The sequence below is a fragment of the Fopius arisanus genome, unplaced genomic scaffold (genome assembly GCF_000806365.1).
Source record: "Fopius arisanus strain USDA-PBARC FA_bdor unplaced genomic scaffold, ASM80636v1 scaffold00005, whole genome shotgun sequence".
Taxonomy (NCBI): domain Eukaryota; kingdom Metazoa; phylum Arthropoda; class Insecta; order Hymenoptera; family Braconidae; genus Fopius; species Fopius arisanus.
Genome location: NW_011887744.1, coordinates 1,390,720 through 1,405,915, shown reverse-complemented (window position 1 = coordinate 1,405,915; position 15,196 = coordinate 1,390,720). Strand labels below are relative to the sequence as shown.

Here is a 15,196-nt window from a genome sequence, read left to right as displayed (position 1 = left end):
CGAGATGATCAAGTTTCTGGTAAGTAGGTTTCTATCTCAGGGTTTTCTAGAGTTTAATCGATTTATTTTACAGTTAACCTTGGGCATCGGCATTTATGCGGGCATATACATCAGCCAAAACTATGAAGTAAGTGTTGATGCATTTTTTATTGCTCATTAAATTTTAAAAAGGACAAAAAATCTGTTGATATATATAAATGGATATTTCATTGAACTGTAGAATTTCATTTATAATCTTCAGGGAATTTGATGATTTCATATTTTTCAGATTCCTCGGGTGGACGAACCCTCGAAAATACTAGATAGATTGAAAGAATTCGCCGACGACCACAGGAAAAAATAAATAAATAAAAGTATCTAATAGCTGAAGGATTAAATGAGAATGACAATTGTACATAAGAATTGAGTAATAACAATGTTTATTGTTTTGTATTTTTTGTGAAATATAATCTTGCCGGGATCGATGAACAAATTTATACGTTGATTTGGTGGTGGAATTCAGTAGCCAAGTGATCAAGGGAAATGAGGCGAATTCAATATTTTTATTAATTATGGGTTCATCTCATTTTACCTTTTGGTACTGAATGCGTTTGTGAAACAGAGAAAATTGGAGAGATAAAATTATGAGAATATGAGACCACCGCCTGAGTACTCGAGCCTTGCTTGGGGCTCCACGAAGGCGAGCCAATCTGATGCGTGAGTGGGTAAAAGACCCATTGATTGGCATTTGTACAGGGCTAGGGCGATATTCACTAGTTGACCTAGGAAAAATACAAATTTCTGGCCAAATGCGTGGGTTCCCTCGATCACTTTGAATGCTGAAAATATACGAATTCAATAAAATTTGTTCATTTCGATTTCAGTTGAAATTGGGAGAAAAATTTGGGATGTGTACGCACTTTGTTGAAGAGTAAATAGCGCCTTCACAGGTCTGATGATGAGCATTCCTACCATCATAATCGGGAATATTGATATGGAGTTGCCAGCCATAAACATGATGAAAAGATTCATGGGCACCTGTTTAAGGGGTCCTAGGGCCAGATCCCAGGATTTTTTAATTATCAAATGATTGGAGTCGTTCTCCCTCAGGTGATCGATATTATGAATCAGACTAACTGCTGGAGCGTACCCTGGAGGACTCGGACATTCGACGTATCGGTCCTGTTTGTTCCTAATAAAAATCATTGTCAAATTATAAGCTTGGAATTTATTCGACTCATTGACATCACCGGAATCTAATCACCGATACTCCGAAATTTCTGGACGTACCTGTGGGCGAAATCCAACGTCCACTTGAATTTTTTCGGGTTCTGCTTAGAAGACGCCATTGAATCACTTATTTAGAAGAATTATAGTTCATTAATTCCTTCGTTTTTTACCTAAAATGTTATTAACACTGGGGAGGGGTTAATTGCACGCAGCCGTGTCATGCATATAAACACAGTAATGTCTTCAAAATATCAAAGATGGCGCGATATCTGCGGGCGCCATCTCGAGTGGTCGGTCTGCGCACGCGTCAGTCGAGCTGTGATTCCGCGTCGGTGTTGTTGACAAAGAGATTCAAAATCTATCGGTGTGAAGTTTATTTCAACAGTGAATACCTAACAATTAATTTATTACTGAAACTTAATCAAATCCATCAATAGTGTAGATAGTTCGACCGTTTTTTCGGAACATTTCGAGGAAAAACGAGACAACACACCCAAGTCCCATCAGGCATTCGAGTTCCAAGAAGGACCGGTGACAATCATTTGTTTTTCTCCTTCGTCGGTCGATTTTCACCAAAACCATTAATAATTTGTTGTGATCTTTCATGTGTTGAATTTCTGACGACAAAGGTGTGCTATTATTCCCATTTTCATATTTTACGGGAATATACGTTCCGTTCCTCTTAATTTTCACGATTCCTTTGTGATGTGCGTTTGTTTACGAAAGTGGTGTTTTCAAGTTCGGAACAATTGTTGATATTATAATTCATTCTGGTGCTATTTTTTGAGTGAACATGAAGGAAAAGAGGATTCAGATATTGAGTTCAATTAGTGAATTGGTGTTGTGTGTGTGGTGTTTGGATTATACATGAGGATTTATTGAAGGTGATTGCAAGGAGCCGGTGATTGAACAGGTGAAAATAGCAAACAGTTATTTTTCACCCAACGCCGGTGAGTCCTGTTTTTTTTTTATTAAGGATAATACGAAGGTTCTTCGGGAAAGGGAATTAAAAAAGCCGTATCATGATTTCTTACTGTGCAAGACGTTTATTAGGATTTTTTAAATTATAAAAACACTTATTATTTACATTAAGTTATGATCTAAACAAAAATACAGTGGAACTATTGATGGAAATGAGGAGATCACGGGGGTGTGACCTTTTTCAAAGGAATAGCTTCCTCAATGTCGTCATTTCCATCATCATCAGTCTTTTTTGTTGCCACATCCTCCGGGTTATTCCACTTTTGCAATTCTCCAGTCCCGAAGAAGGCAAAAACCAATGCTCCGGTGATATAAGTAACAGCTAAAATCCAGAAGACATAGGTCCACTGACGATATGTTTGATTTTTATACGTTAATGATCCCACCATGAGACTGCTCAGATATCCACCCAATGAGCTCAAGGTGTTGGCTAATCCGAATATTGTGCCAGAAAAATTGGGTGCAATGTCGAGACCATTGCCCAGATATCCGGCAGTTACTCCTCCGTTGATAGTCAGTGCGATCGTAAAAATAGCGACGGAAAATGTGCGATTACAGCCGTAGTGCGCTTGTAGGATCATAAATATTCCGGGGATGATGACGGCTACGTTAAAAAAAAAGAATTGCTGCATTTTATTTGCAAATGAAAACAACCAGTGTTATGGATGAATTAGTAATTTGCTTCTGAATGGATTAAATATTTGTTTAAATGCTTAATCGAGTTTAATCGATTCTCATATAAAAATCCAAAATTTGAATTTTTGAATTTGAAAGATTGTAAAGTTGAGGATTGAGGGGAAAAAAGGAAGAGGGCAGGAATGCAGGAATACTGGAATATCCAAGGCGTAATTGACACCGAGGTCGTAAACATAGTCTATCAGCAATTAGAGATGAATAATAAATTGCATTGAACTGATCATCCGTTTGTCTCAATTCCTATTGAGGACACAGACTTGTTGATAGTATTGCAAATTTATTTTAATTGGATCATTGCTTGGTGACTAGGTGATCGGAGTTTCTGTTCTATAAATTACAAATTCAATTGACGTACAGCTACAACTCACCAAATGTCGTGAATATCTTCCGGATTGCGGTCACTGAGAGGCTACCGGTACTGCGGAGGTAGTCAGCGACTGCCGATGTTGCTAATGCAAAAACGTATTTGCCGATGTAGGGAAGAGATGACAAGAGACCGTTCTGAAATTAATGAATAAATCAATGATGTTGTTGTTGTTGATGGGCCTTTGGAGGATTTATGGGACTGGAGTCACCTCTTTTATGTTGAAATCGAGAATATATTTCATGTACGTTGGGAGCTGATTGACAACGGTGAAGTAACCGAAGACACTGCATGCGTGAGTTATTACGATCGCCCAAACGGGGACTGAAGTGAAGATTGATTTCCATGGCACAGCCAGCACCTGAAAATTATTTGATATCCGCATTTGTTCAGTATATTTTGTGTACGTTTGCTAGCGTTGGAAGTGATTCTCCTTTGATTTGTTTCTTCAATGCAGAAATTCTCCTTTTGTAATTTTTTGAAGGAATGAAAAAATTTTTCGTTTGGGTACTGACTTTTTTCGAAGAAGTGGTGCCAATGGATTCCTCGATAAATTTCCTCTCCTCGTCGGTGATCCTGGGGTGTTGTGCAGGTGTATCGAAAATAAGCATGAACCAGGCAATGCTCCATACCAATCCAATGCCTCCGGTGACGTAGAAGACGGATTCCCATCCGACGGAGGCTATGATAAATCCACAGATAGGCATTGTTATGGCAGCTCCCAAGGATGATGCTGGTAGAATAAAACAGTTCATTCGATTAATCATCCACTCGAAAAAGAGAGAACAATTGAATTGAGTATCATGGGACGAATAATGTCGGTAGATCTCAATTTTTCCCAATCATTAACTGACCCATCATATTCGAGACGAATTTGCTGCGTTCCAGGGGTGGGATCCAGTGAGATGTCATTGGTTGTATGGCAGGCCAACTTGCACCCTTGAATTTCAATGAATTATTGATTAGGGTTGTCGAATCGAATAATAATCGAGGGATTATTTTCTTTATCAACTTGCCAGCATGAATCCCAAAACTACCCGAAGTGCTGCCACTACCCCAGGACCAAAAGCTGCTGCCACTGGAGTAAATACTGTTACTATACTTGAAATTAACATGCTGTATCCGAATACTCTTTTGGCTCCTATCACTTCGGCTAGTCTACCCCCTGGAAGCTCCGTGCATATGTAACCCCAGAAAAATGCACCCAGAATGAAATTCACGTCGTATTCATCCCAGTTGTATTTTGTCTGGGCCCTCTCGTGATCCTGGAAACAATTTTCATAATTTTCCTATTTATTTATAATATTCTTGTCGAAAAAATATTATAGAAACAATCAAGAGAATTTGATTGCCCTTCGCAGTTTAATCCATCGAGATATTTTCTGGAATTCCTCTCACTCAGTTCTTCACATTTTTTTTCCATTGAAAAAGTGAATGAAAAAAATCGTAAAATCGGATAATAACCGATAGAACGTTCAACCTAAATCAGATTTTTTCTCGAAGTCAAAGGTCTCGCATTCTTCATCGAAATATCGAACATCTGGTGATTAATTCCAAAGCTCTTGAAGATTCGTAGGATACACCGAAGGAAATTGATACCAATCACCTTATGAATCATAATAATTTCCCCCTCAATAGTAACTAGTTAATAGCAAACTTATCACCAAGGACATATTTCGAAAACAATTGCATCTGAATTATCATAATTAATTCTTACCTCCACATTATTATGACGATATTTTTCTGAGCGATTGGCTCCTCCTCCATAATCATGGAGGTTTGTCCAATTGCTGAAATTCAGGGGTGCAGTACCGCCGGAGCATTCGTGATTACCATGCGTTACATTGGAATGTGTTGAGTTATTTGGAAAGACCATAGCAACAATAGCTATTGTTAAATTAACTCTGAGCATGTAATTGAGCATAAATCCTAGTATCACCATGATATTCAATACTTGACGGCATGATAGACGATCTGAAAAGCATTAAATGACGATTTAAATTGATCCAAAGCCAGAATTTCTTCAGGTACTTCTGAATTCGACCTGAATTCGGGCCAATATTAATTCACTATCCATCCTGGCGATCTAGTCCTCAACATAGATCCATCATGATTGATGACAATCAACAGCGAACGCTAATTGTTCTCCCATTCACTTCATACTCTTCAGGAAGAGAAAAACTATTCATTTTCACAGTGCTATTAACGTCACGAATACATGGCTAAATAAACCTCCACTCTGTCTACATTTATTTATAGTGTTCGCAACCTTGTGCAGTTAAGGCCGAGGCCAGGTTCATTTGTGATATTTGAATTCGATGTTGAGGTGAAAAAACAAAGGGACAGATAATCGTCGGTGGGGACTAAACGGAAATACAAACGGGAAGTATCACTTTGTGTTTCATCGCCATTTAGTTCAGGCAATCAGGTCTCTCCGTGTGGGTGGACAATTCAACAGGCATATCATTTTTAGCCCTCTATCATTATCGGTGTGGTAATTGCATTTGGTAATCAATGTCTAGGATATGCTGCACTAATTGCTTCTTTACGTGTTCAATTTATCCCAGAGGAATTTTTTTTAGATCAATTTATCCTGGCGTCTAGTAATTCTTTTAATGGAAATTACCATTTATGGGGGAATATGAGAATATTTTTTTGGAATTATCTCAGGACTCATTGGAATTTTCAAAGTAATCGCGGGAAAAATATTTTCAAAGCAATATATGGGATTATTAAACGTCAAGGTAAATTTTACTAGAAATATTTGTCCGTGTAAAATGAGGGATTTCCATATTCTTCTAAAAAATAATGAATAAAAAACCGAGCGTAAACACTTGAACGGTTTCTGGTGCAGTTAATTATCATTCTAAAGGGGAATATCTTCAAAGAAAAATGCCGCCAGTCACTCTGTTGTGCAACAATAACTAATTTTCCGCTGTGTCTCCCCCCGGGAATTACCAAATGTTTGCTACATTGTTTATCCCGAACTGGTGGTGTTATTTGTTTCTTGTTATCAGTTTAATTCATCTTTCGTCAGGATATTTGTAATCGAAGGGGAAATTCAATCTCGATCTGCGCAATCGGAAGCCTGAGCAATTCGTCAAGATTTGCGTCATTCGGTTGGATGTGTTTACAATTTGGGCTTGGCTACGTAGCCAATAATGGGACAATTTTCTCTCGCTATCGGTTACTCTGCGAAACAATAGTTTGAACTTGGAAAATACAATTATCTGGAAAATAACAAATTCTGAAATGTCCTTAGAAATTTTAGCGTCGGTAATATTTTCATTTTGGAAAGGATGTGATTCAGCAGCGAAGATGTAATGCACAATCACTCCAATTTTATTCTTCGGTCAAATATCGGTTAATCTACGAGAATATTGATTTTAGGAGAAAATGCCAAAAGATCTATTTTTTCGCTAATTTTATTCGCTACGAAAAAGTCCTTCACTGTCTCTCAATTAAATCACTAGTTTCCGAGATAAATCGGCAATTAAGATGGAAATTTCAAGTTAGGCTCGTCTTTATTTATGGCTTTGTGACTGATTCTGTTCATGTTCTTCTACGAGATAAAGCTACAAAAATAAATTCGCTAAAGCACTCTAATATCCTCAATCGATTTGAGAAAATCTTTCCCAGACACGCACTTTATTCATTTAGATTATTGAATCGGTCTATCATTCCCGGCAGAGTTAGTATACATTAACAATAGACTCAAAGATTACCGATCCTACTATAGATACTCTGTGGCATGAATTGTAATTCATATGCATGTGATATCTTTGGCGCGAGTTGCAGGAGAGAAGAATACAATTTTCCTTTTCACTCGTCATTCAGTATATTGCACCAACTGAATCAGTTGTCTTCAGGAAATACCCACTGACCCCAATATCTCCTGTACTTTCGTCTCAAATGTCCTTAACACGTGTTTCTACCATTGTACCGGGCCCATCCGTACACAAATTATCCAATCAACTAATAAATTACCATCGCAAAGTGAAAAATTCGGGTCTTATCGAGCCTGTCCTCGCTCCACAGAAATAATCATCTCTCAAATTAACGCCCCTCATATTACCTTAACAATTTTCATTATGAAAATTATATTTCTCATCACTGCATTAGCATGTACTGACGATAACGAATAGAGTCTCAAATCCTTGAATCGCTAAATGCAGAATAAAACTAAATAAACATGGGATAGAATGTTACTTCATACTTACCCAAAAGATTCTTAGATGACGCCATATCAACCACAATAAATTAAACAAATTAACGGTAAAAATAATTACGTTGATAATTAAAAAAAAAGGTGTAATAAAAATGAGGAAAAAAAAATTGCTATAAAATATACACCGGCCGACAGTAGTGTTTTCTCTTTTTCTAATGACTTCTAAAATCGAAACGTCAGATTCACCCGTTTACTTCCTCTTGGTCCTCTGCCACCTCGGAATAACTTAATGCCAACTTTTGCCCTCTTTTTACGTAAGCAAAAGTGAAAAATAATAATAACAATAATAGCAATAATAATAATAAAATAAAACCAGTGGCTCGGAGGCAAACAGCACAACACACTGACCGGCGTCGTGATACTGACTGAGCCCCTGCCCTGAAGAGGCAAGAAGGTATATATATACGAAGAAACTTTACAAGCCAGTATATAGCGCGTTGAGGAAGACCGTTTGTACACGCGTTAGATGAAACGGCACATTGTTAAATGGTGGGGTAGGAGGTAAAATTGAATTTTTCGTTGGTGAATAGGGGAGGATAAGTGCTACAGTATCTGGACAATCGGTTGAATTTCTATAGCTTTTCTTCTGGTAATCCCTCATCAATGCATCAATTACTTCCCCTTCACTAGAAGGGATAATTGGTGAAATTTGTCTTCATGATAATTCAACCGAGGACACATTCACCTCATTGTAAACTGACATTTTTATTTACACTTGTGATGGATCTTAATAGTATCGATTGTCGATTATGTCCACATACTTGGTAGAATAGATTACATTGTATACTGAATGCTCAATCGAGTGATCAAACAATCGTGAAATATACTCTGGGGAAGCCTTGCGATATTCAACGGTAGCTCTGGTTTTATTCATTTTTTTCTTTTCCTCTTTTTTCCCCTCGTGGTGTTTGGGATTGTCTTGTCGGTTAATTAATCAGTCGAGAATATTCAATTTGCTGTTTGTTTTTCGAAGTTGTGCACGCCAGGGAATAATTGGGGCATCGTCGTCGGAATCATTGTCCCTGGTAGGTACTGGTTTATTTTCCTCCTCCACTTTCACTTCCTTCGGCCTTGTCGGTGCTGGGGCATCCCTTTTTTGAACAGGTACTAAGTCGATTTTAACTGGTGGGGGTGCTGGGGCCATTGGAGTAGGAGGCACTGGTGCAGTTGTTCTGGAATTATTTTTCAAAGATTTATTAAACGAGGAAATAAAGGATGCTATTTATTTCACGTGGTGGAACTCACTTTTTCTCTTTTTCATCGAAGTGCTCTTTTTTTGCAAGCAATTGCCTCTTCCATGGGGGAATGGCTTTTTGTCGTTTCTCCTCGTTTTCCCGGGCTATTTGCTCCTCTAACTCTTTTTTTGCGCGTTCCGCTGCTTTTCTAGCTAGCATTTGGCGTTTCCAGATGGGAATTATATTTCCAGCGGCGTCTCTCTCTGGTATCTGTGGATGTATTGAAATCTTATTGATATTTTGTTCGAGGACAGGTGAAGTGGTGGCTTGTACTCACTTGATCCACAAAATTTGAGACACTGAAACTCTTGCTTATTTCGGATATGAGATTTTGCTCCTGTGTCTTCTCCACTTTTGCCATTTCAACTTTGAATTTCTTTATTCCAGGTATGTCTTTAGCTAGCTTTAGCTCAGCAATAAGATCAGTTTTCTGGACGAAGAACGGCTCTGACACTGTAATAAATCGTCAAAAAAAAAATACTGGAGATGAATAAATTTAATGAGAGAGAAGCAGGAGAATACATCAGTGAGCCATTAATTCGTAATTAGAGAGTCGTAGGAAATGAGGGTCGTCGAACCCATTATTACCATTGGTCATGGAGACACTGCGAGGTGGTGGGGCTGAGAATGTCTTCGTAGCGTGCATCTTAATGTTGGTACGACGCAATTGAACACTCGTTAAATCGTGGATGCTGATTGTTGCCAATGGCTGGGGTGTTCTCGGTGTTTCTGGTGATTCGTTATTGCCGGTCTGTGGAGGGGATGATGATGTCGTTGTCGAGGTGTCCTTTGTTATTAGAAGAGGTGGTAGAGGGGGTGGAGGTGGACCTGGGGGCGTTGATTTTGTCTCAGGACACTGCACCACCTCTTCCTCTTCCGTTCGGGTTTGAAGGTCCAAATTATCCACAGATCTGAACAGAACAACTCTTCAATTATCACCTGGAGAACTAAATGATCCAGATGTACTCATCTATCAAGCGATTCAATCCTAGATCGAGAATATTTGGCTAAATTATTGGGGAGAAACTTCTGCATTAAATTCCAATGCGAGTCTTTTGATTGTTCTTTTGGAAAATCATTTGCGCTGTTGCTACACCACTTGACCAATGAAATTTCACATCTCAGAGGCACTCACCGTGCTTTTGACAATGTATTTTTGCCCGATCCTTTGCAAATACTCTTCAAATACTCGGATGGCTTGAGGAGGGTGTTCGAATCGGCAGCATTGTTGAATTTTGGTGGTATAAATGGCAACACCATGTGCTTGTGAAGCAGGTGTGTCACCTGGCACTGCTTTGGATCCTCAGTATCAGTACTCGATGCACTAGCACCAGCCGCAACTTCCGCCTGTGGTAGACACTGATGCGCCTGTTCGGAGGATATCTCGGACTTGGCCGCTGTTCCGCAACACAAAATGAAGATTCAAAACGTTAATATCGTGGAGGGGGACTCAGTAGGTGCACAGAGGTGTTAGACTGATTGTCCGAGATGGTGAGCTGGTCAATTACAGTATAAAGTTTAAAGGGGGAGAGGGATGTGTGTGCACGTTTTGATGATTGAAGCACAAGTGAAATCTAGGTAAGTGTATTATATGGATGGTGGAGTGATATGGTCTAGTAATGGACGCATCCATAATCGCGCTAACGGGCCAATTAAAAGGATGATTTTTAAATTAGTAAATTGTTTTGCCAAACTGGCACGGTCGTTGCGCCCAATTAGGACAGTTACCACCAATTGATTTACGCTGTTATCAGATTTGAAATTTTCGCAACCTGATTTAATACGTAAAAATCGTCGAATCATTGACAAACTGGTTCTTGGAGGTTTTTTTTTTTTCATGGTTCGTTTAAATGTCGAGGAAACTGCCTTTCACCCCTCGTTGTTTTTTTTTTCTTTTAAATAGGATTTACTGACGAAATTGGTAATGGGGTAATTGGTAGTTCCGGGTGAATTAGGAAGGGAAGGATTATATTTATTTCTATTTCTTTGGTTTACCTGAGCTGGTGCTTTCACTGTCGTACTTGGTATCCTTGGTGTCTTTTTTATCGTTCATGTCGAGGGTTTTTGGATTGTCCTCGCTGTCTGGGGGAGGTGGTGGAGGAGGTGGTGGTGGTGGATTCACGAGGCTGAGATGAAACAAGGTGGTTACAATGATTAAGTTGATAACAGGCTTTCGATCCATATCTTTTTTTTCTCTTCTCATCGTTATTATGCTCGATCGATATCGACCTACTTACCTAGGACCATTTATCAATGGCTTCGTACTCTTTTCACATTCTGGCGTTGAGCTGTTTCTCTCTGTGAACATGAAATCGATCAAGACACTCATTTCTTAATTTTTTTAATTAATTCAAGGGCTCAGTTGTGAAGTTAGATAAGCTTCTCAGTCCTGTTGATTATCAGGTTAGAGGAATTCGTGATTTTGAGAGGAAATTGTGGGAGACTTTGATTTTGTCACAGTAGGTCAATTGATTGGCTGATTGATACAGGGATTTTTTTTCGTACCTGGCAATTCTGGGGGTTTTGGAATTTTTACGAGACGTTCGTTACTGCTGTTGCGGGACAATGATGGGGTGGAAGTTGTGGATGAATAGTGAAGTTCGCTGCTCAATTGGGAAGATTCACTACCGCTGCTTGATCGACTGAATCTCCGTCCACTCGTTCTCGAACGGCTTTGAAATAGTGAATTGGGGGAATTAATTGACTTCTTCGATATTCCATCCATAATTATTCAATTTTTTTTTTCTTCGGTGTTTCCAGGCGAGAAGGGGAAATAATTGTTGATTGGAGATGAACAAAACGGGGGTTTTGCTAATTGAAAAGAGTTATGATATTTTTTTTAATTACCCGGTTGCAGCCGTGTCGTCATGAATTTTTTTATTTCCAATCGACTTAACACTCTCCGTCTCTTCCGGCCTGATGCAGATCTGCTCATAAGCATGATCCGTGTCCTTGATTATGTCCGACTTTATCGAGTTACCGTTGCTCAGGGTCTTGTAACTTCCATTATTGATGTGTACGTCCACTTTCACTGAAAAAAAAAATAATAATTGCAGAATTATTACCCGTTGTTTAGTCAAGATTGAATTTGTTCCGATGAGGAGCGATAAAGCGATAACATCCGCCTCAATAAAATCAGATAAAATCGTGTAAAAAGTGATCGCCATTTCCGGGTGGTGTAAATCCTTCGATTTATTCTATGGTCAGTGTTAATGCCGTGGCATTTTCTTTTTCACGACACGTGAGAGCACCCATAATTCTTGGATTTAATATCAACGTAACGGGGTTTATGAGCTGATGGGGATGATCTCCGTGTAGGCTGATAACCTCAGTCCAGTTATCGTCGAGTTTTAATAGAGCATGGGCTTTTATGTTCAATTGAATAATGGATTCACCATAATTGTCCTGATCCATCGACCCACTTAATTGAAATTAATGGATGTGATCTCAATCGTTATTTTTGGTTTAGGTATGACAATGGGTTGAGGAAGACTGACGATAGGGACGTAATCGGGGTCGAGATGCATTGTCATATGGTGGGGTAAATCTTGCAATCTTTTGTGATTAGATATACTGACAAGTTGTTAAGCCGTTGACAAACAATGGAACAAAATGGGATCATCGGTTTCAGTGACACCTCGTAGTGTTCACTTCGTGTTTGTTTAGATTTTTTAGTTCCATGTAGTGATTACTTTTTCTGGTGAAATCTTTTACTGTTGGCAGACGCTTTCAATATTTCTATTCAATTATTCACGTTGTGAAATTCAAGTGGCAAACAAATTAAATTTTCACGGAATTTTCAGATTATTTTCTCATCGGGATTTCAGAGACTGGAAAATTTCAATGACGAATTGCATGAAAATTAATGGAAATCGAATGATTTTAATTGAATGAGTTTTTGTTAAGTTGTTTAAATCGATTTTAGCGTAATTAGCGGTAGAGCAATCGATTGGGAATAGATGCATTTTGTTTGAACACCTGACTAGTGATTTTATCATGGATTCATGGGTTTTCTCATTAATTATTGTGGTCAAGTGAAACTGAGCGAATCATACGACAATTTTCATGATGGGTAATCTCATATTTTGCACAGGATGTGCACAACAACTTACATCCGTGATTCGCTGGAGCATGAATATTGATCGAACAAACGGAGGGAAAAAAAAAATAATATGTGAGTAATGATGCGTCAGCTGCTCCACTGATGACCCAAAGACACGAGTCGATATCTGGGACATGTCACACTTACCGGTCAGAGTCTCGTCCTTCCTCTCGATACCATTTCGCTCCATATTTCGAGACTTGTCCAGGTTATCGCAGAAGAGACGTGTTATCCTCGTGTAGACGAGATCGTGAGGGCTGTGGAGGTAGAAGGATTCTGGATCCTTAGGCTTTGGAGATTCCGATATAAAGGGATTTATGTAGATACCGTCTCGGGGACGGGTGGTCGGGGGGTGGAGGAAAAAGGGCTCGTGGAACATTGTGCAGCTCCGTAATGAACACTGGAAAATTAAAAAAATTATCTATAATTAATCAACAAGATTTTGCTCTATTGTAATTTCAATATTTAGACTATATTTTATTTCAAACGCGCAGATAAATTGTTAACAAAAGTTGCCGAAAAATATTTAATCGGATCATCTCAGATTAGACTTTGCTCCTGAATTAATGAAAAATTTTGCATTGATTGAAAATTCATGTTAATTGGAGAAAATAACAAATTACAAGTGAAAACCCAATGGTTTTCACTAGATAACCAGTAAAAATTGTATAATTCATTAAAATCCGGAGAATAGAAATTCTTCATTGAATTTGCTTATCGTGCCCCTTAAGGATGAAAAACACTCGTTAAAATTCATCTGTATTTCGTTGTTCAGTGCTCCATATATGTATGCAGGCGAAAATTTGATGAGAATCGCACCGTGATACACCGATCTCTGACGGAAGAAAGAGTCTTCAAATTTCCACAATCTTTCCAACTCCTTGTTCCTGGCTTACCTACTTGTTGCTTTCATTTATATTTAATCGCTGTATTAACTTCAAACAATTAATCCTACTCGAAGCTTCAAACTATTCTATTATATAAATAGTATATCCGGTGAATGAAATTGCTGATGTGCCGATAGGAATGATAAGGAGTGGTCGATAACTCCTTGATCGGTTTTCCTCTTGTGTCCTGTGGCTGTTCTGATTATTTAAATAATTAAAAAAATGGCGTACCTTGTCAAGAGATGTTGTTGTACAGGTGCAAGTTGTCGCGTCGCTCATACTCTCTGAATAATCCGATCCTAAACGATCCCGCGCCATTTCTTACGAAACATTTTATTCTCCTATCCGGACTCGGCAGCTGTGTAAAAATAAGTGGTTAAAGTACCCCTACAATTACTGTCAATTCAAATATTAGTGAAAACTTTAAAAAACAGCTATTCATGCTGAAACCTGTATTTCAGTCGGAATCGTAAATTTTTTCTCGAAAACGAAAAAAATGACAATTTTTCAATTCAATGAATGACCCGGTTAATTCTATACTCTTTATGCGTCTGAGAATTATTCAATGATAAAACGGAATCGATTGAATTTTTCATTGACGTGCAATAATTTTCCGACGATTTTCTAGTTTTATGAATTTTTTATAAGTTGAGGATACGCAGATAAATTATTGCACGATCATGACATTTTAGGGGTCATAAAATAATTAAATCTTTATTTGCGAGATGAAAGATTACGATAGCCCCAGAGCATCTGCGTTCAGCTTTCTAATCCGCGAATATGCAGTGGAACAACTCCGTGGACTTCCTAATTCATTAGAATTTTACGCAATAGTCTATCGACAGTTCATGTACATGTGAATAATTGGAATAATTTTCAGTTACGCCTAATTTGAGGTGAATTTTTTAGGGCTGTCTCCGTTAGTGAGGATTGCTTGAGTGAAATGAACAATTAAAGCAATAAATTTCCTGATTTCATAGCGATTTGGGCGGATGTTTGCACGGTACAGTTTCCGGGAATGAAAGTACTAAGTAATAACCGATAAATTCACAGTAAATGTTTGGATAATTTCTATTATGCACGCACTATGTACCTCCTTTTTACAGTATTACATGAGTTACTCGGTAAAAGACACTATTCATTTGACAATCTAGAGCATTTTACGAGACCAGATAATAGCGGTTTTTGTAGATAATAATTTCATACATTTCACTCTCTTAACAAATAATTAGATTGCGCAGAGAGATTTCTTAATTTTTCATTAAACAGTGGGTTTATTAGTTCTTGAGGAATTGGTGAGTGATAACGATGACCACAGGTTGCAGGCAGTAACAAACAAATTAGAGGAAAGGACATTAATTGCATTTTGGATATTTGCGAAAGTGGATTTAAATGCATGCCGTAAATAAAATTCAATTGCCAGTGAAATTACCAGAGGGATTCCCTTACGTGAATTATTATCCGGTATGTGCAGTTGGGATATTGAAAGTTTCA

At 38.3% G+C, this 15,196-nt stretch overlaps 3 protein-coding genes across 4 annotated transcripts in view; all 3 read right to left on the bottom strand.

Annotated features, from left to right (window-relative positions):
* Positions 1 to 402: 402 nt before the first annotated feature.
* EMC4 (ER membrane protein complex subunit 4) lies at positions 403 to 1,451 on the bottom strand. Its single transcript, XM_011315849.1, has 3 exons — positions 1,270 to 1,451; positions 900 to 1,171; positions 403 to 818 (listed from the first exon to the last, which is right to left on the bottom strand). Exons 1-3 carry the CDS (start codon positions 1,326 to 1,328, stop codon positions 622 to 624), a joined length of 528 nt encoding a protein of 175 aa, XP_011314151.1. The 5' UTR covers positions 1,329 to 1,451; the 3' UTR covers positions 403 to 621.
* Positions 1,452 to 2,232: 781 nt separating this feature from the next.
* Positions 2,233 to 7,855, bottom strand: LOC105273417 (sialin). Its single transcript, XM_011315841.1, has 8 exons — positions 7,471 to 7,855; positions 4,968 to 5,224; positions 4,267 to 4,515; positions 4,105 to 4,189; positions 3,766 to 3,983; positions 3,462 to 3,611; positions 3,255 to 3,387; positions 2,233 to 2,794 (listed from the first exon to the last, which is right to left on the bottom strand). Exons 1-8 carry the CDS (start codon positions 7,493 to 7,495, stop codon positions 2,352 to 2,354), a joined length of 1,560 nt encoding a protein of 519 aa, XP_011314143.1. The 5' UTR covers positions 7,496 to 7,855; the 3' UTR covers positions 2,233 to 2,351.
* A 298-nt stretch (positions 7,856 to 8,153) lies between these two features.
* Positions 8,154 to 15,196, bottom strand: part of f (forked) — a 10,349-nt gene continuing 3,306 nt past the window's right edge. The window contains exons 2-12 of one of the 2 annotated variants that reach the window (XM_011315842.1): positions 13,934 to 14,060; positions 12,963 to 13,215; positions 11,561 to 11,744; positions 11,219 to 11,385; positions 10,951 to 11,011; positions 10,709 to 10,839; positions 9,849 to 10,110; positions 9,302 to 9,624; positions 8,991 to 9,166; positions 8,724 to 8,923; positions 8,154 to 8,650 (exon numbers count right to left, since the gene is read on the bottom strand). In XM_011315842.1, the coding sequence (XP_011314144.1) occupies positions 8,413 to 8,650; positions 8,724 to 8,923; positions 8,991 to 9,166; positions 9,302 to 9,624; positions 9,849 to 10,110; positions 10,709 to 10,839; positions 10,951 to 11,011; positions 11,219 to 11,385; positions 11,561 to 11,744; positions 12,963 to 13,215; positions 13,934 to 14,020 (2,082 nt within the window). In that variant the 5' untranslated portion in view covers positions 14,021 to 14,060 and the 3' untranslated portion in view covers positions 8,154 to 8,412. Of the gene's footprint in view, positions 8,651 to 8,723; positions 8,924 to 8,990; positions 9,167 to 9,301; positions 9,625 to 9,848; positions 10,111 to 10,708; positions 10,840 to 10,950; positions 11,012 to 11,218; positions 11,386 to 11,560; positions 11,745 to 12,108; positions 12,197 to 12,962; positions 13,216 to 13,933; positions 14,061 to 15,196 lie in introns of those variants that run through there. The other variant, XM_011315843.1, reaches the window with a different exon arrangement.